Source organism: Thamnophis elegans, chromosome 1 (assembly GCF_009769535.1).
Source record: "Thamnophis elegans isolate rThaEle1 chromosome 1, rThaEle1.pri, whole genome shotgun sequence".
In the NCBI taxonomy this organism is placed as follows: Eukaryota; Metazoa; Chordata; class Lepidosauria; order Squamata; family Colubridae; genus Thamnophis; species Thamnophis elegans.
In genome coordinates this window covers 89,105,105-89,130,736 of record NC_045541.1, presented here as the reverse complement: position 1 = coordinate 89,130,736, position 25,632 = coordinate 89,105,105, and the positions used below count along the sequence as shown (strand labels likewise).

General features: G+C 35.8%; 1 protein-coding gene across 3 annotated transcripts; it reads left to right on the top strand.

Annotated features, from left to right (window-relative positions):
- Positions 1-24,117, top strand: BTBD10 (BTB domain containing 10). 3 transcript variants are annotated; one of them, XM_032228696.1, is made up of 9 exons: positions 112-270; positions 5,995-6,113; positions 13,732-13,922; positions 15,369-15,651; positions 17,056-17,158; positions 18,640-18,760; positions 20,750-20,947; positions 21,399-21,509; positions 22,195-24,117. In XM_032228696.1, exons 3-9 carry the CDS (start codon positions 13,769-13,771, stop codon positions 22,503-22,505), a joined length of 1,281 nt encoding a protein of 426 aa, XP_032084587.1. In that variant the 5' UTR covers positions 112-270; positions 5,995-6,113; positions 13,732-13,768; the 3' UTR covers positions 22,506-24,117. The 3 variants fall into 3 exon arrangements, with proteins under 3 accessions (XP_032084586.1, XP_032084587.1, XP_032084583.1); XM_032228695.1 differs by lacking the exon at positions 5,995-6,113 and having other exon boundaries at positions 1-270; XM_032228692.1 differs by lacking the exons at positions 112-270; positions 5,995-6,113 and adding an exon at positions 1,308-1,440.
- Positions 24,118-25,632: the final 1,515 nt, after the last annotated feature.

Genomic DNA, 25,632 nt, shown 5'->3' with positions numbered 1-25,632 from the left:
GAGTCGCGCGCTATTGAGCCGGCTGATTCCCCGGGGAAATTTCGATTCGGTTTCCCCTGACTTCCCCTTTCTGGTCGAAGTATCGCGAGCGTTCGGGACGTCAGAATAGAGCAGAGTCTGCTTCTCGCGGTAACTGAGCGGACGGTTGGCCGGGCCTAGGCGTCGTACTCAACAGTGGCGGCGGTAGTCCCTCCGGTTTCTGCCGGGGGTTGAGGGTGAGGGAGACACCGCGAGTCGTTTTTGAGCCCCTGCTGACGTCGGCCGCGGCAGGTAAGGTGAAAAAGGAGGAAGGGTTTGGAGAGGGGGGGGGGCTTCGCAATTGCTTCGCGATAAAGGAATATTGGAGGTTGTCAGGTTGTCGGGAAGCCTCCCTTGACGGTTGGGAGACGGAGGTGGTGGCCATCGCCTCGGGTTCCCTTTGCCCGTGAAAAGGGAGACTTGAGTGGCGAGTGAGACTCGGAGCCACCGGAAAGATGGACGCCGGAGTTAGGGTAGTGGACTCGAGATAATAAGGGATCAGGATTTTTTTTTAAAAAAAAAACAACAAGCCAGCTTTAGGGATGACATGTGGGGTGGGGAGCCGGAGGATATTCGGCGGTGGGTCTGTTTCTTTCGCCGCAATCCAGGCGTTGTATGTCCATGGAGCCATCCAGGTCATGACTGTCCCAAAGGTGCTTTTTCCCAAGAGGCAAACTGGACTTTCTGATTTTTCTTCGAAGACGTTTCGCTTCTCCTCCAAGAATCCGAAGAAGCGAAACGTCTTCGAAGAAGAACCAGAAAGTCCAGTTGCCTCTTGGGGGGGGGGGGAAGAAGCACCCTTGAGACATTCAGTTCGTTGTGTATAAGCGCGTATGTGTGTGTGTGCGTGCGCGCACGCTTTCAATAGATGGGAAGCTCGCTGGAGCGCAGGAGAAAAAGCCCAACGGTAGGAGAAACGACAGTTTCTGAAACTGACAGTTTTGGGACTTCTTCGTAGTTTAAGGGCAGTATCGACACCAACAGGTTGTTGGCGGGGGGGGAGGCATAGCCGGTGAAGATAGGTTTCTTGAAGCGGAAACTTCGGGAGGGAGGAGTAATGAAATGTTTTTGAATATTAGTAGCTCGGGTTGGTAGTTACGTTGTTGGTTTGGGCGATTTGGTTGCAAACGTTTGGTTCCCATTGGAGGAAACACCTTCAGCGCGCTTTGGATTGTGTTTGTCTGTGTGTGTGTGTGTGTGTGTGTGTGTGTGTCTGGCGGGCGGGGGGGGGAGCACTGGCCTTTAAATAAATACCTTGCTGAGTCCTGGTCTGATTTCGGGTTGTGTGATACCTGGGAGGAGGAGTAATACCAGGGAAGGTTTTTGTAGGTCGCTAAGCTGGGCTGTGAGGAGGATGCTGGTTGGATGGCGTCGTGGGCGATGGTATCGTCCTGGTGTGCCACAACTAGAACGGCTTGCCAGGTACCCGGTGTGCGACGTAGACAAGCGTGGGAAGGATGACAGGGTATGTGGGATGGTCGCGTTGGCAAGGGAAACATTGCTGGTGGCAATGCGAGACCGGGCACTCCTTTTTTAGATGCGACGGGGGTGGCAAAGAGAGACGAGGGGAGTGATTTCCGTTGCGGCAAACGCGGAACAAGCCGTTCCCGAGGGAGAAAAAAATAGGTAATTTGACGCCCAGGATGAAGGTTTCCTGTTAAACTTCCACGCATCTGGTCACCGACGTTAGCTTTTGGAGGGCTTGTGTGCGTGGCAGTTCCTGCGAAAATTGCCCTGTCATGGCCTCACTCCTTCTGTTTTGCGCAATTCTGGACTGTGGGGCCACCGTTTGTACTTTTCCTCTTTTTTTTTAGAGTTAATGAAGTGGTGATCCCGTGTAAGAAACCGTATTAGGGAGACCAGCGTGTCACGTTTCGCCAAAAGCTTTTTGCTGTGCTGTATTGTTTCCACACTTTTTATGGAAAATTCATTGGAAATGTTGCATTTGTATTTAGATAGTTGCCCTGTGAATCGAAGGGTGACAGTTTGCCTTGTGAACATCTTGTTTGTGGTGAACATGGTGTGAACGTTTTGTTTTTGGAGTTTGGATGGCTGCTCTGAGTTAATTCCAACAGTTGGTATCCAGGGACAAGGTTTTCAATATGTTTAATATTTACCTTCATAAATTGTATATTAATAGGGTGAACCTCAGTTTATCTTAACTGTGGGACTTGCTCTATAACAAGAGTCACAAATTATATAATCCATATTAGTATTAAAAAAAATCTGTGCATTATAATGACTCTGTCATTATACTTTTTTGCATGTATTTTGGGACCCTTGAGTAACAATTTCAATTCTCTATTTCCTTAAATGTTAGTATTTTAAATATATTTAAAGCATTGGTTAGCACTCTAGTGATTCTACATTAATAGACATTTGATTAGAAGTTTCCAGTCACAAATTTTTAGTATTCCATAACCACTTTTCCCAAGGCTGCTGATCCTAAGAATGAGACAGTGTGAGAAATTTTTCATTAGACAATACCTTCCAGTGGAGAGTCATATTGGATATCTGTACTTTTGACATCATATGTACCTTTATAAAGATTTTAACTAATGTAATTCTTGTAGATTAAAAAATAGTCCTTTAGCTGGTATTGCCTACAAAAGTTGCCTATTAATCATTTATTTTCATAATACAACTGCCTTACAGGCATACAAGATTTTCCTTTTAAGTTTTTATTACTAATTCATCACTGAGTTTGCTTGATTTTTTTTAATCAGTATTTTCTTTTACTATTCCAGAGAGTCAGATTAATCATTAAAATTGTACAGTGTAAAACATAGGATTACTTTTCATGGATTAATATACAAAAATATTTTTAAAAAAATACTTAGGTACTGATGTTTCAATTCATTAAACTCATGAGCAATTCTTTGTCTTCTAAATTATAAATTACTTGTAAAATGTACAATATCATTGTAATAATGTAGAAACATTCCTTTAAATTCTGTCAGTGATTTGTGTCTCTTGTACTACTGTAATATGATCCTATTCTATTTCATACCTCTATCTTATTTTGGGTCATATTTAATGTAATTTTGTACAAATTAAAATAATGCACAATTGCTTAATAGCAAGAGGGTAGCATATAAATTTAATAAATAAAAATTATAATTATTTTCTGATAACATCTTAGATATAATATTATAATAGACATTTGCTACCTAAAGTCAGATCATTTATTTCCTGATGTGGCTTTATACTTATTTGCCTTTAATTTGTATTATTATTATTTATTTGGTAATGTGCAAAGGTTTCTAATAAGATAATTCCTAATTGCTAAGTAGCTACAACTACTGCTCTGAATGAATGCTTTATCAATTGCAATTGTAATTGTAGTATTATATGGAATATATGAACACCTAATCAGCTAAAACAGTCTTTATTCATCAGCAGAACCTATTAAAATGCAGTTTGAAGATTAAAACAGCCTCCTTTCTAAGAGCCGTGGTATTGGCCTTATGTTTGTATACATTTCACTTAATCAGAACCTAAAGTAGACCTGTTGGTATTGCCTTTATTTGATCTAAAATACATACTTATTTTACATTTGAAGTTATGTTAGGCTTGTTTGTTAATAGGCCTATATGCCTGAGTTTTGATTGGCTTACTCTGGCATTTTATCTAAGCAGGCAGACATATCTGGGCAGTTAGACAAATTTAGAAATATAGTTCCAATTCACTATTACTGTCTTGTAAGATTGCCCTTTGGACCTATGAAATTCATTCTACGAAATAAAGATAAAATCCGCAGCTTTGCTTAACAGCATAACAACCCTTTTAATTAATTGTATTTAAATTTATTTTTTTTTTTAAAAAAAACGGAATTATGTCTGAACTGCCAGGTATCAAATGCAGTCTTTATAACTTCCAGTTAGAAATAACCTTATTATGACTCATGTTTTCAAGGATATTGTTTTCTACAGTAAAGACCAACAATATGGCCAATTTGCTGTTATGGAACAAGGCATATTTCTCATGCAGACTCTGTTTCTGTTAAATAGTTGTGATGATTGAGTATAATTTTATGTATAGATAAATTTATGCTTAGATTTTTTCAAAATCCTAGTTAGATTCTGTAATAAAATAGAATGGACTATGTTTGATTTAGAACTATCTATAGCAGTGGTCTCCAACCTTGGCAACTTTAAGACCTGTGGACTTCAACTCCCAGAGTTCCTCAGCCAAAGCTGGCTGAGGAACTCTGGGAGTTGAAGTCCACTAGTCTTAAAGTTGCCAAGGTTGGAGACCACTGATCTATAGCTTATTTTAAAAACATGGTTTTCGCACCATGACTTAGTGCAGTGATGGCAAACCTTTTTCTTACGACATGCCAAAATTGCGCATCTGCTATTGCCCGTCCATTTGTACCCACTCAATTCCCTGCCCAAATGCACACGCAGCCCCCCGTGCATGCATGTACAACCCCTCTCCAGGCTCTGAGGCTTTCCTGAAGCCTGGAGAGGGCAAAAATGGCCTCCCCCGTTCCCTGGAGGCCCTTGGAAAGTCGGAAATGGATCAATTATGAACTTCCGGTTGGCCATTGGGACCGTTTTCCACCTTCCCCAGCTTCTGGAGGCTTTCCTAGACCCTGGGGAGGGTGAAAACGGCTTCCCCTGGCCCTCCAGAAGGGCGAAAAGTCAGCTAGCCTTCATGCGCATGCGCGCCAGAGCTGATGGCTGGCAGGCAACCATATATGGTGTGCCATAGGTTTGGCATCATGGGCTTAGTGCATGATATGGAACTATAGTTAATGCAAATAAAGCCCTGTTTAGAGTTAGGTGAATTCTGGTAGAAATAATTTTTAAAACAATATATTCCATTTGTAACTTCTGCTTGTAATGATCAGGTTATTAATTTTGTATTGATACTTATTGAAAACATGTTTTGTATAAATCTCTAAAGTATTTAAAACATAAGGTTTTTAACAATATTGAATTGACTTTCATTTTAATTACTGGTATATATTTGGATATTCAAAAACAATAGATCAATTTATTAGAAACGAATGGTATATTTAGTATAGAGTTACATTTTTGAAACTTGTCTTTGGTCTTTTTCCCTGTGATGGTTCTTCTGAAAACCTTGTGTTTGTGCATGAATTGCTCGAACCAGAAGACAGAATATTGTTATAATTTTTGGCTAAAATAATATGCTTAAAACTTTGATAATCTGATTAATCAAATACTTATAGCAATTTTTTTAAAATACTTGCATCATTGTAAAATATCCATAAAAGCAGCTTCCACTGGACACAAGGTCACTATCACTTTTTATTGAATGATTCACCGGTTAAATGGTTGTAATAATTGTTCACACAGCAATACCACTTCTCATAAGGTGCCAATTTGTATTTAATTAATAAAAACTGACTAAAAATGTTGGGTTACAATATGATCCGTAATCCTAGCTTGTTTATAAACATAGTCCAGCTGTATCAAATTAGGAACATTATCTTCCCACATATAGAAAATTAGATTATTAAATGAAGGATATGTTTGATGCTTCATGTTGCTTCATCTTTCCTTTAGCTTATGTGAGTTCCAGCCCTTTTTTTATTTTTAGCAAGGAATGAATAAGACTGACCACAGGTATGTGCTCATGTTCTACTTAATATGTTGTTATACGTTGTTGCTTAAGAATGGTGAAACTTGAGTGCTCTCTCTAGTGTGAAAGTCGGTACATATGATCAGGGACAATGCCCTTCCTAGTTCCTTCTAGCATTGAGTAGGTATGTCAGTAGCTGGATCCAAAAGATGGCTAAATTGCTTCTTTCTGAAAAAACATGACCCTGTCTGTGGCGGTTTGAAGAATCTCCTATATTAAAGTCTGGTTTAGCCTTGTTGGAGAATTATTGCCTTATTGCCAACTTCCCTTTCTTGGTGTTGTTATTTCTTCTTCGGGAAGTATTGGTGATTCAGGTATAAAGGACCTTTATGAAGTGGTTTATCTAAATTCTTTTCAATTTAGATTCTCCTAGGAGCCTTTGTTACTATCATGGTATCCTACTAGAATACCTTTGGGGCAAAGGGATGAAGATACCTTTCTGCAAAAGTTCCTCTCTTTTTGGATGGTTTCAGCTGGTACTGGTGAGTAAAGAGTGGTCAGAGTGGCAGTAGCTCTAGCGCATATATATGAAGCTACGGAGAAAAGTCATGTATTTCTTTGGTCCAAGGTATTTTGAGTCCACTGATGATAGTCAGCTTTTCATTGATGCCCCAAGCCTGATTGGGAATATTGTGGAACATTTCCAGCCAGTCTAACCCAGTTTATGGAGTTGTGATGGATATAAACAATCTTAGATTTAATCTCAACATAATGGATTTCTATTTTTCTAGAAACAACGTGGCTTCATGGCTGCAGTATTAGCTCTGGATAGGGTTACCAACTTTATGCAGTGTTATACCTGTAAGTTGCTTGTGTAACAATGGTTTCCATTGTTCTTCCCATGTACAATTCTGTTTATGTCCCACTCCAGAGATTCTAATAACTTTTATGCAAATGGAGGTGTGCAGAAGAGAAACATAGGTAGTCCCCATGTCCTCTTTTCTTTGGGAGAGGACATGATCACATTTATCTTGAAAAGGTAGAGGTTGAAGAAACTCCTATTGAAGAAAATCTGATCTGACTGTCTTGTTTAGAGACCATTTGCAGTTATGTTGGTAATGAAAAACTAACCTTGTAACTTCTCTTTATGTTTATGAGTTTTGTTGGTCTGAAAAGCAAAAGAAAGCTGAAATAGAATCATAAATTCATGATGCTTCACTTTGCAATCACTAAATTTAACAACCAAATTGCTGGCTCTAATTGTGGTTGTTAAATGAGGACTGCTTGTATGGCAGGTATTCTAGAAGGCACAGTGGAATACAACTCCATATATTCAAAATATTCTGAGCAATTGTGAGTGCTAAATACTCAATATTTAAATACTGTTAGGGGCTTGGGACTCCCACCTCTAGTCTTCAGCTGACATTGTTTTAACATCTTCCAGCTCTCTGCCTTCCAATGACATTAAGTAGATTAGTTCCTGTGGCCTGCTGGCCGGGGAGAAAACTGGTTTGCAGCCCCTAACCTAGTAGAACCTGTCCACCCCTATCCATGTGAGCAGATGTGGCTTTTTAATTTGCCAGCCATATTTGCCTTATTCCTTTTGCATGTTGAACTATGTCCCCTTATTTGTTTAGCATTCCTTGAAGAACTGTTTGCATCCTGAATAAAGCAGACAAATCGTAGGTATAAAAAAAGATTAGTATGGAACAGATATAAGACAGTAGTTGTGGGGCTGATCTGAAGGCTTTGATAGTTGCTGTTTAATTGGGAAATAGTCATGGTTGTTTCAATAAGTCATAGACATGTATCCCTATGTGTTGCACGGTATCTCTTCCAAATTCAGAGCTTTGCAGGTTATAATATGGATACAAACATATAGACAGCTATCATTGTGCAAATATATATTGCACATATTCTGAAAATCACACTTTCACAAACTGAATTTTGCTTGCTAGGATTAGACCAGAAACTTTTTTATTTGTTCTTTTGACTTGTTCTTTGAAATTAAAATCTTTTTTTTTTTTTGCATTAATGTAACTGAAATATTGGGAACTGAAATATTATGTTTAGAATAATTAATAATATATCTTCCTTATTTTGTACATGCAATTTCTTGACATAAATTTCTCACGGCAATTGTCTTTCTCTCCTGTGTTTTAAACAAACGGCACAGGACTTTTATTAAAAACCTTTTGCTGTGAATTCCTGTCCAGACAAATTACTATATGCTGAATGAATTCTGGTGTTTCTGCTGCAATGAAAACCTAAAGAATGAGGCATGAAAGATAGGTGACAGAAGAAACATTTCAGATGCTTTATTAGTTTATTAAAATCTGACAAGCGGGTAGGGCTAGAAATAGCTTCACAGATGGCACTTGGCAGGATACCAAGCAGCTCTTTCTTTATGCGTTCTGTACACTATCCATCAAATATGCCAGCCAATGGCAGCTTAGAAAAAAGGAAATGGTAAGCATCAATTCAGCTTACTGGAGGCTGTGAGGTTAGACGTCAGTGCTGCACTGTGCACGGCTGAGTCAGTGGCTGTGAGAAAATGAATTGAAATAATATCTTGGGGGCTTACTTCTCTGAGCACTTAATGGACTGAAAAGCTGTAATAAGAGTGTTACCCTTGAGATGGAGAAGAAAAGATGCTAGAAAGCGAGGCTAATAATGCTGTAGAATATTGAGAGGAGAATGGAAAGAACAAATATGCTGAACTTAGCAAGTAATGCCAGAGAATGCTGAACTGGCTTCTAAACCTGCAGGCTGGAGAGGAGCAGATTTCTTTTGTACTTTGTTTTCAATATTTTCTCCATGTTTTTGTGTTCCTGCCCTTTTCTACCCAAAAAGCAGGTGCGTATCTCTTAACAATCCAATACAGTTTTCAGTACTTAACTGAGGGGAATATGTAAAAGGGAGGAATAGTTCTTTGTGTAATTGATCTCTTGAAATATTTATATGATAAAAAGAAGTTTGTGACCATGAATCTAAAGTAACAGCTATAATATAAATAGAAATATTATTGAGCAAAAGCTGAATTTAGAAGAAATAGAAAATACATGAAATGATGTGTTTAAAGTTTGATTATTGTTTAGCTTTCATTAAACTATTATTTTTTCTCTATTTGTGGTCTTCTAAGGCAAACATTTATAAAGGTAATGTTTAAAGTTTCAAATCCACTCTGGTTGTATTAATAAGGAAGTAAAAAGATGATTCATAATAGTATGATGCAAGTTAGGTCATATCATCCTTACCCTTACACAAAAGTATGAAAATGAACCACATCTTTTTACAGTTTACTTTTCAATTTCTGTTAATGATTTTACACATTTTTTCAGCTGTTATTTGTGATGCTTAATTTATTGATTTGAATAGTTAGAATAAATGACAGTGTCACAATATGGGAACTGTGTACTCTCACAGAGCGCTCTAAAGTTGGCTGTGTGTTTTATCAAGATGTTTCTGCTGTATGCGATTGGCTGACTATTAAGTTCTTATCAGCAAATCGTGTTAGATTGGATCAGCTGTCACCCTGAAACAATGTGAAGAGACTGCTATATAGTAGCAACATTGTATTATAACAACAATATATAGAAGTTGAACAAGGACACCACCTATGTAGGTTGGACTTAGAAGTCAGTGCTCCATATGCCTATATATTAGAGTGTTATATAGAGGTTTATAAAGTGTTCTGCCTGGATTTATAGTTAACATGGGTTTTTTACAGGGAGGAAGTGAGAAACTGAAATCTAATCTAGCAAAATAGTTTGTTTAATAAACAAAAGCAAATGTGGCATATAATTTAACATGTTTTATAAATATCTCAAAAGTTTACTTGTCTCATTAAACAAAATGTAATTGAATTAAAATATTTGTGGAGAATGGGAAATCATAACTCAATTACTAGAATATAAATGTTCAAATAAACCAAAATATTATTTGGCAGTATTTTTTCTTGGAATGAAATGTCCTTAAACACAAATCACTTTCAGACCATACATGCTTTTTTTAAAAAGTGAGGAAAAAAATAAACACAGTAGTAGCAGTTGACTAATAGGAATTTGGCAAAAGAAAGGAATTATGCAAGATAAGATCAAAACCTAATGGGAAGGGAAAGTTGAGTAATGCAGCTGGTTGAACTTTACATTATAAAGCTGCTGTTTTAGTGTTATTTTGTAAAATTTTCCTGTGCATTTTTCATTTACCCACACCCTATAATTTTTAAAAGGTCAGGGTTATTTAATTTCCAATATAAAAGTGAAATAGATTCACTTTGAAGGTGTAGTTTACTTCTCACTTAGACAGTGAGAACGTATATTTTCATTATTATTTAAACCTTTTGGTTTTTGGAATTTTAAAAGTTAAACTGGTAACATTGAACACATTTCCCTTTCCCCTGTAAATTTCCCCAAATCTTTTCTGGGTATGTTGCCCAGAATCTTGAGTAAATTTGGAAGGAAGATTCTGCAAATGAGAAAATTTATTTCCTTAATAGTTGCCATTCAATTGGTTGATGAGAACATTGGATATAAACCTTTATACTATTGTTTTTGAGGAAATTTTTGTAGCATGATTACTATCTTGCTAGAGTTTTTATCACTTGAGTAGGAAGCATTTTATTTGAGTCATCCGGCATGCTTCCTGTAGCATGTGTTTACTGTAGATATAGTCAAGTATTAATATGCATGAACCTGCCTTGTGTTTGGACATTTCTGAAGAGGATTGTTTTTCATTATGCGGGTTTTATAAGATTGATGTGGAGCGAAATTGATCTTTCTGGAATGAGCAAAAACGGTGTGTTTCATCTAATGCTGCGGTAAGCAGATTTTTGCTCCTATAATTGTTTCCTATTTTTTTTCTTTCTGTATCACATTTCCCTGTGCTAGAGTATCTAGAACTAATTAAGTGGATAGAGGAATAAAAATAAAAACGGAAAATGCTCGCCAGCTCTTACATCAGTGGACAGCTACAAATAAATTTCATTTATGTCCAGAAATAGGTGCAAAATGTCTACTTACTTGGTGAAAATATTCTACTTCCCATGGTTAAAATGCAGGGTTTTAAAGTTATTTTTTTATTGCATGTTTTAAAGTTTGAGATTTATTTATTTCTTTTTTACCAACTAACATTTTTCCTTAAGCAGCTTATAGGTTTGGAAAATGACTTCAGAAAAGCATTTTAGCATTTAGGAAATGGATGAGAAATAATAAAATATAATACCGGCTTGAGTTTTTTCAGTATGCTTTCCCATTTTCTATTTCTTTTGGATGGAATATGGAGTGTATTTTTATAATACAAAATTTCTATGATATGATTTATTTGTGATTTGCTCATTAAAAACAAATTCTACTTTCCCAAGATTTTGTCATGCTTATTTTAGGCGTATTACATCTATCCATACAGAATATGTAAAGCCATTGGGAGGAAAATAACTTTAAAATACAGAAGCAGGAATATATACTAACTGGATAAAATTATTGCTATTTTAAAAGAAAAAAAACTTATTTTACATATGTGACAAATAAGAACTTCCTAATATATGTGTGTTCTTTGTATCTATAAAAATTATATTTATTCTTTCTAAATGGACATGATAACTTTTCCATCTTCTTTCAGCTGAATTTCCATGTTGAAACTATAACATATAGAAATATACATTATAGGTATATTCTGGTTATTGTTATATTTTAGCTTAGTTCTGTTGAAAGAAACACTTCAACTAAAATTGTAAAAATTTAAAATCATTTTAATACATTAGAAAATATATGCTTAGATGTGTTTTATTGTATGTTGAAGGAATATGTATACATGGGGGGAGGAATGCAGTCTTTATTTGAAGGAAATGGGGATACAAAAAGAGAAACTAATGTGAAATTATGTGGTTATCTACAAATTTAAAGTAACCAGTTATGGAAGTACGTAACTATATTAAACTATAACATTCCTAGTATTAAAATAACTACCTGGGAAAGAAAGAAGACAATATTACATAAATTAGGAATAGTAATTTATATAATTTTGTAATAGTCAAAAATAGCATTTAAAAAATACCATTGGTAAGTAATTGAGTTTTCCTTGCTGTTCAATATTATATGTATGTTTTCAAGTCCAAATCGTGTTTAATGGCCCCTTACTTGTGGGCTTTAGAACTGTAATGTTGGTAACATCAAGCAAAACATTGGATAATATTCATTAAAAAAATCAAATATCCCCATTTCCTTCAACTACTTAAAGTAATGCTTTAAGTAGGGTGAAGAGCGAGAGCGATTTGGAATTCACCTTGTTACCAGTGACTTTCCTCTTCCTTTCCCCTTTTAGTTGCAGAAAAATCTGTAGTTCTGGGAAGTTTGTTGCTTCCTTCAGTTGAGTCATGTTGGATTCTCACAGTGCTGGGATGAGTCCCTGCAGTTTCATTCGCAAGGTTTTTCAGAAATGGTTTGCCATTTCCTCCTTTTTAGGACAGTGTCCTAGGTTCTATTGTATGTATAGACAATTGAGACTGTAGTGATATTGATCCCAAAGTCTAATGCACTCAGTATAATTGATGTGCTCAGTAGGATAAAAATTGTGCTGCTCGTGCACTTCTATTTTTTTTTTCTAAGTGATCTACTCTTTGAATATATTCACTTTTTCAGAAGTGACTTTTTTTTGGTCCTGAATTGTATTGACTTTTAAATATTATTGTAACCAATTTCAGTATTTTTATAACATAGTGTTTGGATTAGTTTGGTTTTGCTAATCCTCAGGTCTTCCAGTTGTGGGCTTTCTGCATGTTGTAGAAGGCCATTAAAAAAAATCCTGTTGCTACTATACTGTATACATGGGGGGAGGAATGCAGTCTTTATATAAGAAGTTATATAAATTCTGAAAAATTTATAGCACCTTAATGTAAAGTTTTTTGAAATAGTCAAAAGCCTCAAATATGGAAAACAATTGATTGAATTTGCTGCTGATTTCACAGTTGCTTCAAGTGAGATTGCAGTTAGAGGTTATAGGAAAATAATGTGAACTGGAAGCCAAGTACATTTCCTTCAGTGATTGTGTATAGAAGAGGCTATTAAATTTCAAAGGCAAAGTAGTAGTGTATTTTCTGGTACCCTTTGTACTGTGTTTAGTTGGTTTAATAGAAAGCCAAATATGATTTTATTGTTCTAGTTGATTAGCATTTTACTTTGATATTAAGCAACTAGTAAAAATTTCAGTTTGATGTAGCCTGAAATATTCATCTGGTTTTGATTTTTTTTCCAAATAGAGGAGTTTGAGATTTCTGTGGAAAAGGGAAGAATATGAATTCCAAACTTTGAATTAAACTTGACATGCTTCATAATGTCAAATGTATTTACATTTCACGATTTAGCCAAAAAACTAACTGTGGCTTACCTATTCATTTATAACATTATTTAAAAATCACAAAATAGTTAAAAGTTAATAAACATAGTTGATAATATATGATAACAAAATATGACCACAATTAATATTTGAAAGACTGGAGAAAGAGGGAGAGCTGTTCATATAAGGATGATATCAGGTTTCATAGGAAAGACAATTTTTTTGATCCCTCAACCCTTAACTTAATAAGGGTTGAAAAGACAAAACATGCAATCACAATTCAAATGTTAGGACAGATTCTACTTGGAACATACCATCTTATAGGTAATAATCAGCATTTGACTTATTCTCAGAAACCTATTAGCAGCCAGTATACTGGTTAAATTTGGGTTACTATTTTGTGAAAGAGTTTTCATCTGTTTGTACATGGTCTAACACTTTGTACAAACTTAAGAATCTTATCAGGCAACTCCATGACCCAGGATGTTGCAATCATTGAGATGTGATGCAGCATGAGTTTCTGATAGCCTTCAGGCATTCGATCCAGACATACATTGCATTTCTGGCTTGGCTCATTTTGTTTCCAAGGCATTTCCCAACTCCTTATGTACATGTTGTCAGGATGTCATGAAAAGGTGAAAATCTTGTCATATAAATATGACTTTCCCACAAACAATGTGCCTCTTTCTAAACTCTTCAGGAAAGAGGTTAATATTAGATTACTATTGAAATTGAAAAAAAAAATAAAAACTCACAATATAAGATCTATTTTATATTGACTGCTATTTAAAAATTCTAAATACTATCTCATGTTCATTTATCTTCTAGTACTTCATCTCGTCTTGTTAAGGGTGATTGCCGCAAAATGAGTCTTCATGGGGCTAGTGGTGGGCATGAAAGATCAAGAGACAGAAGAAGGTCAAGTGATAGATCACGTGATTCATCCCATGAACGTCTTGAATCCCAGCTCACTCCATGCATCAGAAATGTTACTTCACCAACAAGACAACATCAAGGAGGTATATCATGAGAAATCCGTATCTGTTTTACATATTTACTCTCTAGCTTTTATTAGAAAGTACATATCTTTATCAAACATAACATCTTTTCACTTGGTTTCTTGTGTCACAAACCTAAAATATGAAAGCTCCAAAATTAACATGATGAAGAATCTCATTGGAAATTTTTATTAAATATATTCACTGCCCATGTCACAAAGCACTGGGTGGCTTACGATCTGGTAAAATAATAGAAAAGATTAAAATGGTAAAAGAATAAATACATTACAAATAAGGATATATCTAAGATAGTGGAGAGTATACAAGAGAGTGAAGAAGGAATCGTTTAATGCAGTAACTGCCTCCAGGATGGAAGAAATATATCGTATTTTTCAGAATATAAGAGGCACCTTTTTCCCTCAAAAAAGAGGCTGAAAATCTGGGTGTGTCTTATACACAATACAGCATTTTTTGCCTCCCAAACCACGCTCCCTTCACCAAAATGGCTATACAGAACCTGAAGAAGGCGGAGCTCCTGGGGGTTGGTGAAGGCAGAAATGAGTGAAAAATGGGCCGTTGCTCAATTTTGCCCCTCCCCCAGCTCCCAGGAGTACTCTATAAGCCTCCACCAGGCTATGCATGCAATTTTTTGACAAAAAAGTTCTCGTTTTCATGAAAAATGGGTCATTTTTTGCTCGTTTTGGGGGGGACCCACCACCCAGGAGCACTGTGCAAGCTCCCTAAAGGCTATTCATGCCTTTTTTGGAAAAAAACACGGGCCCATTTTTGCGAAAAATGGGCTGTTTTTGGGAGGTCTGCAGAGAACAAAAACTTTTTAATTTGCCTCTTCAAAACATTGGAGCGTCTTATACTCTGAAAAATGCGGTAAATACTGATCACCATTTAATATTTATAGTTTGTGTCAAACTAAAAATTACCAAGAAAATTATTTAAGCCTCAATTACATAAATGTTTAGGTACAATGTTACATCTGTATGTTCAGTTTGATATGCTGAATTGAGGCTGAAGCATGTAAACTGGTTGTGTGGCATTTTTCTTCAATCTATCCCCTTCCACTTGTTTTGGATGCTGGCAACCTTTTGTGATGGAATATGTAATCCAAACTATCTGGAGAGCACCACATTAACTGGTCTATGAAACCTCAGATTTTAAAATAATTTAAAGTCTTATAATCCTGTTGCTGGATTATTTTTTAATTAGTTTTTTCCCCTACAATTATTACTTTTTAAGTAGCAAACATATTTAATGCTAGTGCCAGGAGACTGCCTCTTTTCTCTGACACATCATGAGATAGTACCCTGAGTTACTACTGGCACCAAACCAAAATCCAAAAATAAGTTTGGCTTAATGTGGAAAAACTGTTGCCTTTGTAAATATGTTTTTGAGATATAATATGTTCTGATACCGCAACTCAGTTTTAAATACTTGTATTACTTTTCATTGCAGAACGTGAGAAGGATCATAGCTCATCTCGACCAAGCAGCCCTCGTCCTCAGAAAGCTTCTCCGAATGGTTCCAGTAGCAGTCTAGTAAACAGTAGAAACAACAGCCAGTCAAGTTCGGATGGGAGTTGCAAGAATGCTGGAGAAATGGTTTTTGTGTATGAGAATGCAAAAGAAGGAGCACGGAACATAAGAATGTCAGAGAGAGTAACACTTATAGTGGACAATACTCGATTTGTTGTAGATCCTTCAGTTTTTACTGCACAGCCAAATACAATGCTGGGCAGGTTGGTGTGGCTTTTTATTGCATATATACCATCAGATATCCCTGTAAATCATGGCAAAACACAAATGTCGTCTTATTGCGAAATATTTTTGATCTCATTATTTGCTGCTTCTGTCAAAGAGCCCTAGTAGCGCAGTGGTTAGAATGCAGCACTGCAGACTAATTCTGCCGACTGCCAGAAGTTCAGTTCTCATTGGCTCAAGGTTGACTTAGTGTTCCATCCTTCCGAGGTCAGTAAAATGAGGATCCAGATTGTTGGGGGGCAAAATGCTGAGTCTGTAAACCGCTTAGAGAAGGCTGTAAATTACTGGGAAATGATACATAAATCTAGGTGCTATTGCTATTTCTGTCAAATACTTGAGTGTAACATTTCAGGTGTAGTTTAGTCTCCTTTAATTTGTATTACTGTATTTTTCATGAAGTATAATTTAGCTGTTGTGTGGTTTCTTTTTAAACCAGTCTATTCTTCCTGGAAATAAGACACTTCATGACTGAATAATTACTTTTAAAATAGCACTCTTGTTATTTTGAACTTACCTAATGTAAAGTGTCAAATTCATTCTGGAGTAGAGTGTGTGATAATGAGGATGCATACAATGCCATTTATCTATAGTAAGAACCTTTTTTTAAATACCAAGAGCCATAGTTGGCCTTTTAATGATACGTGATGGGCCTGATTGAAAAAGTAATAGGGGCAGACAAGGGGAAAGCAAAAAGTAATTAAACAAAACAGCTGATTTAATTTATATTTAAACTTAAGTAAAATGTAATACTGCTATTATTGTTACCTATTTAATTATATTCTCTCAGGTTAAACATAACAGTTGGGCAACTTCAGAGAGGCTCTTGTGGCTAAGGCCAAAGTTTGGGGAAAGAGTGGTGCTGAACAAGATATGAAGCTTAACGTAATACATGTTCAGTATATGCTAACTTACTATTTTGAAACATGTCAATTCAACATTAATTGCAAATTTGCCAAAAAGCAGATTGGTTGGCTGTCTAAATGTGGGGAACTTTTTTTAAATTTACTGTTTCAGCTTTAGTTTACTTAAATACTACTAGATACTACTCATGTGGAGATCAGTGTTTTTTCTTACTCATCCATTTCCACACATATATTATTAAAAATTGCAAAACACTTCTATTTTAAACTTTGAAGTTCAGAATGTTTTTGAATTAATTCATATTTTGCATGGATTAAAATTAACATTTCCAAAAAATGTTTTCCTTTGGATATATGAACATAATGTAATCTCTTGTAAAGTCTGCAAGTCCCTTAACAGTGCATATTCTGAATTTCCTATAATTCCTTCTAAAGTTTTACCAAATTGAATTCAAATACTAGTGAACTATTTGCGCTGTGTGGATTTTGAATAACATGTTTTTTCCCCTCTTCTATATATAGGATGTTTGGTTCCGGAAGGGAACATAACTTCACACGGCCCAATGAAAAAGGAGAATATGAAGTGGCTGAAGGAATTGGTTCCACCGTGTTTCGTGCTATCTTGGTGAGATTTCATAAGATACTATGTTTCCCACCCTTTCACATTTATGAAATTTTTAAAAATGGAACATCATTCCTATAAAAGCTTATCATGAACTTCTATAATTTATTTAAACAATATTCTCAGTACTATTAGTTCATATTGCAATTTTACAAAAACTTGGAAAATTCAGGAATAAAGAATTTAGATATAGGTCTGTGACTTACTGTCTTTTTTGGAGTATAAAATGCTCCAAAGTATAAGACACACCTAGCTTTTAAGGAGGAAAACAAGGGAAAAATATCTGCCTCTGCCTCCCAGCAATTTGCCTTCTTGCAACAAACAGCAAACAGTGCAGACAATATACACTGTAGTGTTACATTTCAGACTATACTTGTACAGATGCTGTTAAAATTGATGTGATTTCTGGAAGTATAGTTATTTTCTGCTATTTAAAAGAAGATACAATAGCACTGGGCCTTTTCAGATCGAGCATTTATTTTAAAAAAACTTCATTTTGTTAAGCTGTCTAGAACAATAATAAAGCAGTCTTTAAAAAATAAGTCTAATAATTTGAACATTCTATAGGCATTTATAGTTATTGAATTACCTCCTTGCAGCAAACAGCCTGATTAGCACAAGAAAAAATATCTACCTCTGCCTCCCAGCAATTTGCCTCCTGCAGCAAACAGCAAGTTTCACTTTCAGTTTCTCCCGATCATCAGCTGTTTCAGGCTGCAGAGATTGCTAGAGGCTCCACAAGCCCCCATTTGCTGCAAGGAGGTAAATTGCTGGGAGGCAGAGGCCAAAAGGTTGGGGCTGGTGGGTGGGACTACATTCAGTGTATAAGACGCACCCAAATTTTCACCCTCTTTTAGGGGGAAAAAAGGTGTGTCTTATACTCTGACAAATATGGTACTCTGTTTAGACATCTCATTAATATATCTGAATGTTAAAGGATTCTCAGTTTAGTTAAGATACTGGCCATTCCTTTTGGACTTACCATCTATGTACCATCTTCTGGAATATGGCAGTGCATTGTTGGGAAAAGGCAGCAATAGTGAGCAAGCTATTTTTCATAAAATGTGCTTATGATTACTAATATATTAATTAAAAAGACTTTGCCCACGAAAACACCAGAGTTCCTCAACTCCTCAACTATGCTATTTGTAAGCAAGGAAGTAGACGACTGAAGTTGAGAAACAGAATGAAGACATTAACATCTTTGTATGATAACATTTCTGAGGGGAGATATTTCCTAAGATTCATTAAACATAATGTTGTTAGCCAAGCAATTTGAATTGCTCTCAGAATTTAATTGTTGTTCTAGTTCTTTGGGGTCTCTTTTCAGTCTCCATATGACAGGAAGGAGATTGCTTCATTCCGTTACCACTGGACACCCAATTTGTTTGCAGTAGCAGCAAAACATATTAGAAAAATGAAAAGTTATTCTGTACAAATTAAATGTTTTCTCACAAGTCTGCTTTTTTCTTTTTTAATTTAAGGATTATTACAAGACTGGGATGATACGTTGTCCAGATGGAATATCTATTCCTGAACTACGAGAAGCGTGTGACTATCTATGTATTTCTTTTGATTATAGTACTATCAAATGTAGAGACCTCAGTAAGTATAATATTGCTGTTAACCTCATATACCCATATGTACATTTTTAAGATGCTGTTTTCTACCCATAAACTACTTCAAGTAATATTTCAGCATCTACCAATTTTAACATCCTAAAATAGATTATAGATTGGGTTGATGATTGGGTTTAGTAATATATACTGTAGTACCCATTAAGTGCATAGAGATTTTATATATAAAATTTTATTTCGCTCATAAGCAGCAGCATATAGCACATAACAATGCAACTTATAACCAACAACTCCATATATATATATGGACTGTAGAATGGAAGAAATATTTAAAGTATTAGCATTACTATTACAAATTTCTAACATTAAATAGTTTTACAATTATATAGAAAGAAGATGCAATATAAATATATTTTAAAATATGAATAGATTACAGAACCACAAAATGTGTTACTGAACATAATCTATCTAAGCTGTGGAACATAGAGATAAAACTTTGCATTAATAGCCAAAAACTATGAACATCGTAACTCTAAAAACTACATGCAGGAATCATAAATAATATTAAAATGACTAACCTGTTATAAATGGATTCTAGCCTAATAAGCAGGCATAGCTTGAACTGTTACCTGTAAACTTTTCAATTATGAAGAGGTTGGAGTATTTCTAATGTATATGTATATGTTGAAGGAGAATCTGCTCAGTAGATTCAGCTTCCCTAAGCTTTCAGAGACCTAAATGTTCCAAGTATAGTATTTTTCTTTCCAAACAGTCAAAGTAGTGTCCCTTCTACATTTTGGATGCTTTTAATTGAATAAGCTATGCTGCAGGTGCTACTGTATGTCTGTGCTGTCAATATTAGGGAGAATTGGAGCACTACTTAGATCAGACTTTATAACTATTAATATTATTATATGAGTAATGTGTAATTGGATTGAGAGTTATTATTATGTATGTGTGTATTATCAGATCAAGATGGCTATCATACTAATTACTTCCTTGTTTTTCCCACAACAACAACTCCATGAGATGTGTTGCGGTGTGAGAGAGAGACTGATCCAAAGTCTCCCAGCTAATTTTCATACCTAAGTGTGGGTTGGTCTCCTGATTTCTAGCAGCACTTTAACTAATACATCACATTAGCTTTCAATATTTGCTGGTTCAGCACCGACCTGGCTTGATCAAATCTCAAGAATAGTAAATAAGGAATGAGAGAATTCTAGGCAACTTTATTTATCTAACAGGGAATTACTTCCAAACAGACTGGAATTCAACGTCCATAGTTAAAAGGGACTGAAACCAGAAGACAAAAATATATTTTAGCTAATAGTTTAATATTAATATTTTAGCCTCTATTCACAGCATCCTCTAAAGGTAGTGTACATTTAGTGAGACAGTAGAGGGCCTGGATTACTGAGTTTAAACCTTTAGATTAGACTTTCTGTAAAAATCCAAATTGAAATATGGCCTGAAGGTTCCCCATAAAATGTTGATGCCAGTATTTTTGCTCAATGTAGCAGGTAAATTACTAACCCCTTTTATTTGCTATATTAAGGTTGGCAAATACAACCCATTTGAGTTCTTTGAGTAATATAGGAAACATGAGACTTCCTTCTACTAGAACAATGAAAAATATTTAAAGGATGTTACATGCTCAAATAACTATCTTGAATATTTGAAAGGAATAATTTTTAGGGGCCTGCAAAACTTTAATGATTTTGATGTGTTGATTAATTCTCAAGTTACACTATTTTGATCCAGCTTATTTAGCTTTATATGCAAGTCAGAGATACCTTGTAAACAGCAATTACTATTCTAAGCCCAGAAACTAGGAAGTGCAAGGTAACATATTGAAAATCTTTGAGCATCATTTAGCAATTACGAGAACTATGAGAAGTTGCACCTCTGTTGTGCCAAAAGTAATATTTTTATTGAAGCAATTAATAATGGATCATCTAACATTCAGCTAAGTATTCTTATGTGCAGAGAGTAATGAATTTGATTGCTTTCATTTCAGGTGCTCTCATGCATGAATTATCAAATGATGGTGCTCGGAAACAGTTTGAATTTTACCTTGAAGAAATGATACTGCCACTGATGGTAGCCAGTGCTCAGAGTGGGGAAAGAGAGTGTCATATTGTAGTGCTCACTGATGATGATGTTGTTGATTGGGATGAAGAATATCCACCTCAAATGGGAGAAGAATATTCTCAAAGTAAGTCAATTGGCATTCCGGTTGAATTTGGCTCATTCCCTTTTCTATATAATTAATTGTATATAAATTGTTTAAATATATGCACTACAATACGTCTGATCACTCTGAATTGTGCAGACCTGCATCATTTAGTAGACATAATTTTTATGGCAATTCAGCACATTGATTGTGTAATGTGTCCTGTCAAATCTGTCATTTGGAGAACTATAGCTATATCTGGCTTACGATCACCTTGTTCCATGTGTGTGTACAAGGTCATAATGTAGTCTGTGCAGGGGCATATTACCATGTCGGATCACTCTTCAATCTAGTAATACATGGATTCTTAGATGATATAAATAATACTATGCATATTTTTAAGTTGTTTCCAAATGCATTAGTTTGGGGTTTTTTATACTGACTGAATGTATATACAGTTTATTGATTTCATGAAATGTATTTTTCCCCACAGTTATTTATAGCACAAAGTTATATAGGTTCTTCAAGTATATTGAGAACAGAGATGTGGCCAAATCAGTACTGAAGGAAAGGGGTCTTAAGAAGATTCGATTAGGTATAGAAGGTAAGATAATTTAATCTTACTGTCTAATCTAACATGCAGTGAAAAACTAGGATGTAGACACTTATGATCTAAAACCACAGTGAAATAAGTGGGAGTACAGGTAGTTGTTAACTACAACAGTTGCGGCCACCTTCTGGCTTCCCTGTTTTGCTTATCAGAAGCTGGCCATGAAGGTTGCAAATAGCAGTCATACAAATGTAGGGATGCTGCAACAGCCAGAACCTTGGGGAGAAGGTGTAAGTACCCTAATTCAATGCTGTCATAAGATCTAACAGTCACTGAACAAGTGATTCTTAAACGAGGACCACATAATACTGCAATTTGGTGACTTCAAAAAAAGAGATAAGCAGTCACTGTGTTGTCCTTTCTTCAGTACCATGTCTTAATTCAGGTAGACAGTTGTTCTGCTTAAGTTTAAGCTTTATTCTTATACGGAAACATAGCTTGAAATTTCAACTTAGAATGAATAATTTATCGTGAAGTGAATCTTAATTACAAAAAGTATTAAAAGTAGAGTGCCAATTAAACTGCAGTGAAAAGCTAGATGATGGATTTACAAAATGATATGCCTTAAATATGCCGAATAAATAGCATATTTTGTTGAATAAAATGCTGTATTCTACCTCAGAGTCCTCAAATGTTGAGTGAAATAAAATTTATAAATGTTATTGATAATTTTTTTTAGGTTATCCCACATACAAAGAAAAAGTTAAGAAGCGACCTGGTGGGAGACCAGAAGTAATCTATAATTACGTCCAAAGACCTTTCATAAGGATGTCATGGGAGAAGGAAGAAGGGAAAAGTCGCCATGTTGACTTCCAGTGTGTGAAAAGTAAATCGATTACCAACCTAGCAGCAGCTGCAGCAGACATTCCCCAGGACCAGCTAGTGGTGATGCACCCCACTCCCCAGGTGGATGAGCTAGATATTCTACCAATTCATCCTCAACCCAGCAACAGTGACACAGATCCTGAAGGACAGAACTTGCCACTCTGATCCAAACTGTGGGTTAAACAAAAGCATGCTATTATTAAAAAAAAATTGAAGATGCTGTAATGAGCTCATACTGCACTGCAATTCCAGCTTCTCTCCATTGTGTAATGAACATAAAATGTTTCAGGATATTGCAGTATGGACTTCACAAAGACCAAAGTGGGATCTGATTATGGTTTGTAGGAGTACATATGTAACATCATGAGGTTCAGTTGCATACCTGCATTTGTTTCCCAGTAAGTAGCTTTTGTGGTATTGGTTGTATGGTGGACTGTTACTAGCCTCAAACTCTTGTCAAAAACAGCAGGATTTGGAAGCTATGGTTTCTTCAGTATTTTGGTACACAGTGAGCAAAATGAAGACTTAAAATTGATAGTGGCACTTTACAAATGGTGGACAAAAATATTCTCAAAGCCATTTTTATAGTCTGGGTGCACGTTGTTGATTCTAACAGTGCTGCTTTCAGAGATTCTCTATTCAGCGAAATGTAAATAGTTTGTTCTGAATAGGGGTAATAGGTTAATTAACTTGTTCTCTAATGAATGAGCACAACATTCTTGCCACTGGGACATTTGGGTTGTGATCCAACAGCCTACTTTTTTCAGAATTATCCAGTGAAATTTTTTTTTCACGTTTTGATGTGAGCCATGTTGAAGGGTCAGGAACAACTGATATGGGCTTTATCTTTAAAAAAATGCCTTATCTTAAATATGTTCACAGAAATATTTATTTACTGAGAGGTTTTTCATATGTGTCATAGAATAGAAAAATGCAAATTGTTCACTCTTCACTTAATAACGGATTGTAAACTCAAGTTTTTCATTCAAATAAAATTTCCATTATTTTAATATTAGCAGTAATATAATTTATTCATTCTTCTGAAATTGATGAATAACAGTCTACATTTTACAGAAAAAAATCATCAGGTCATCTTTCCTATTATTTAATATGGAGTGGCTTGCTTTTTCTATGATTCCCCATTTTTTGGATTTTTCCTCTAAAAACAAGGCAAAATGGGACAATTCATGAGAGTTTGGAAATTCTCATGATATAGTTGACTAACTGCTTTTGACTAGAATTGACTTCAATCTTTTGTAGAATTAGACTAATACCTTTGGATTTGTTGACAGGGTCAATTGACCTTTCTTGATATTTGTGTAGCATATTCATGTCATCTTCATTGACCAATTAAATTTGTTGGGAACAGGGGTATTGTTTTTAATGAGGAATAAATTGAGCTGGCAGAATTTGTCTAATTTTGGCACAATGTAAAACCACTTATATTCTTTTGAATAATAAGTTCAGGCTTAAAGGTATATTTAAAGTATGAATGGGAAACTTAAGTGCCTTTCCATAATGTCTGTAAGGTATTTCTGAAATAAGTTGGAAATGATGCTTCAGAGCATGCGTAATCATGAATATAGCTTATGCCTGCAACACCTTAAAGCAACCATAGAACCCTGGGAATAGAAGTGATTGTTTTGAGTCATTGATAGATGCCATGGTGAAGTGTTGCATAGCTCTGTCATACACACTTCCTGTAATTTATAATCATTAGGTAATTAGTATTCAGAATGACAGAAAATAGCATTCATGTGCACATAATTAAAAGTTCCATTTAAGCAACACAAAAGGAAAAACATGCATTCTGTTTTGTCTAACTGATGTCTGATACTTTGTACTTCCTGAATTTTTCTATTCAGAATGAATGTTATTCTGGCAATTTGACTATATATTATCAACATGATTCATTGTTCCCAAATTTGATAATTGACATTTGAAACCATGATGATCAGTGGTTTTCTACATGGATATGTAAAAGCATAGCACTGGAAGGGATCTTGAAGGAAATCAACTTTATTTATTTAATTTATATTTATATCCTGCCTTTATTTTGTATAAATAACTCAAGGCAATAAACACACACAGTACTCCTTCCTCCTCATGTTTTCTTCACAACAATAACCCTATGAAGTGAGTTGGGCTGAGTGTGAGTTACTTACCAAAAGCCATGCAGCTGGCTTTCATGCCTAAGGGAGAACTAGAATTTACTGTCTTTTAGCTTCTAGTCTAGTGCCTTAATCACTAGACCTCACTGCTCAGTGAAAAAAATTTTGGAACATCTCTGAGAACCATATAACCATATCTGAATATGCCTAAAGGAGAACTTAACATTTTATGGCAGCTCATTCCACTGATCAACATTTCATACAGTCAAAACGTTCCTCCTGAAGTTTAAATGTCTCTTTTTAGCTTTAATCCATTGGTTCTGGCTGTGTCTTCTGTGACAATATAGATTAAGTCCCCTCTTGTACAATAATTCTTTACATATTGAAAGATTACCATATTCTAGTTTTTTCTTATAGATCCTTTAATCAGAATCAGGGGTGACATTCAATTTTTTCCCTAACAGTTCTGTGGGCATGGCTTGGTGAGGAGGGGTCCCATGACTGAGTGGGTGTGGCCAACTCAATGTCACTCATGGCAACACCCCACTCAGTCACATGACCCACCACCACCAAGCCACGTCCATAGAACCTGGTTGGAAAAAAATGTGTGTATGAGCACGAGAAGGGCTCATAGTGAATGCTGCGGCAGAGAGAATCCAAATGATTCTCCCTCCATTCCCAGCAGAGCTGCTGCAGCCTGTCCCTTTAAGATAGTCCCCAGGAGGAAGGGGGCTGGGGGGATCTCTGCTGTGAATAGAGGGAGAAACATTCAGATTCTCTCTGCTGCATTTAATGTTGAATTATGTTGCAGAGAATCCAAATGTTTCTCCCTCCGTGGAGTTGCTGCTCCCTTTATGGTCTCCCCCAGGCCCTCTCCCTCCCGGAGACTATCTTAAAGGGATAGGCTGCAGCAGCTCTGCTGCGAATGGAGGGAGAAATGTTTGGATTGGTTGGGCGGGTTGAGCGGCTGGAAGAGGTGAGCGGTGACATGGCAACCAGATGAGGAGGCAGGCGTGGGTTGGGCCACCAGGGATTTTTGCCACCAGTTCAGCCGAACCGGGAGGATTTCACCCCTGAACAGGATCCTTAATCCTTTAATCATTTCTCTTAGAGCCTGGTTAGTAAAGAGCTTAGTTCCCAGGTTCTTCACCATCTTAGTAGCTTCTTCTGAATTTTTCACT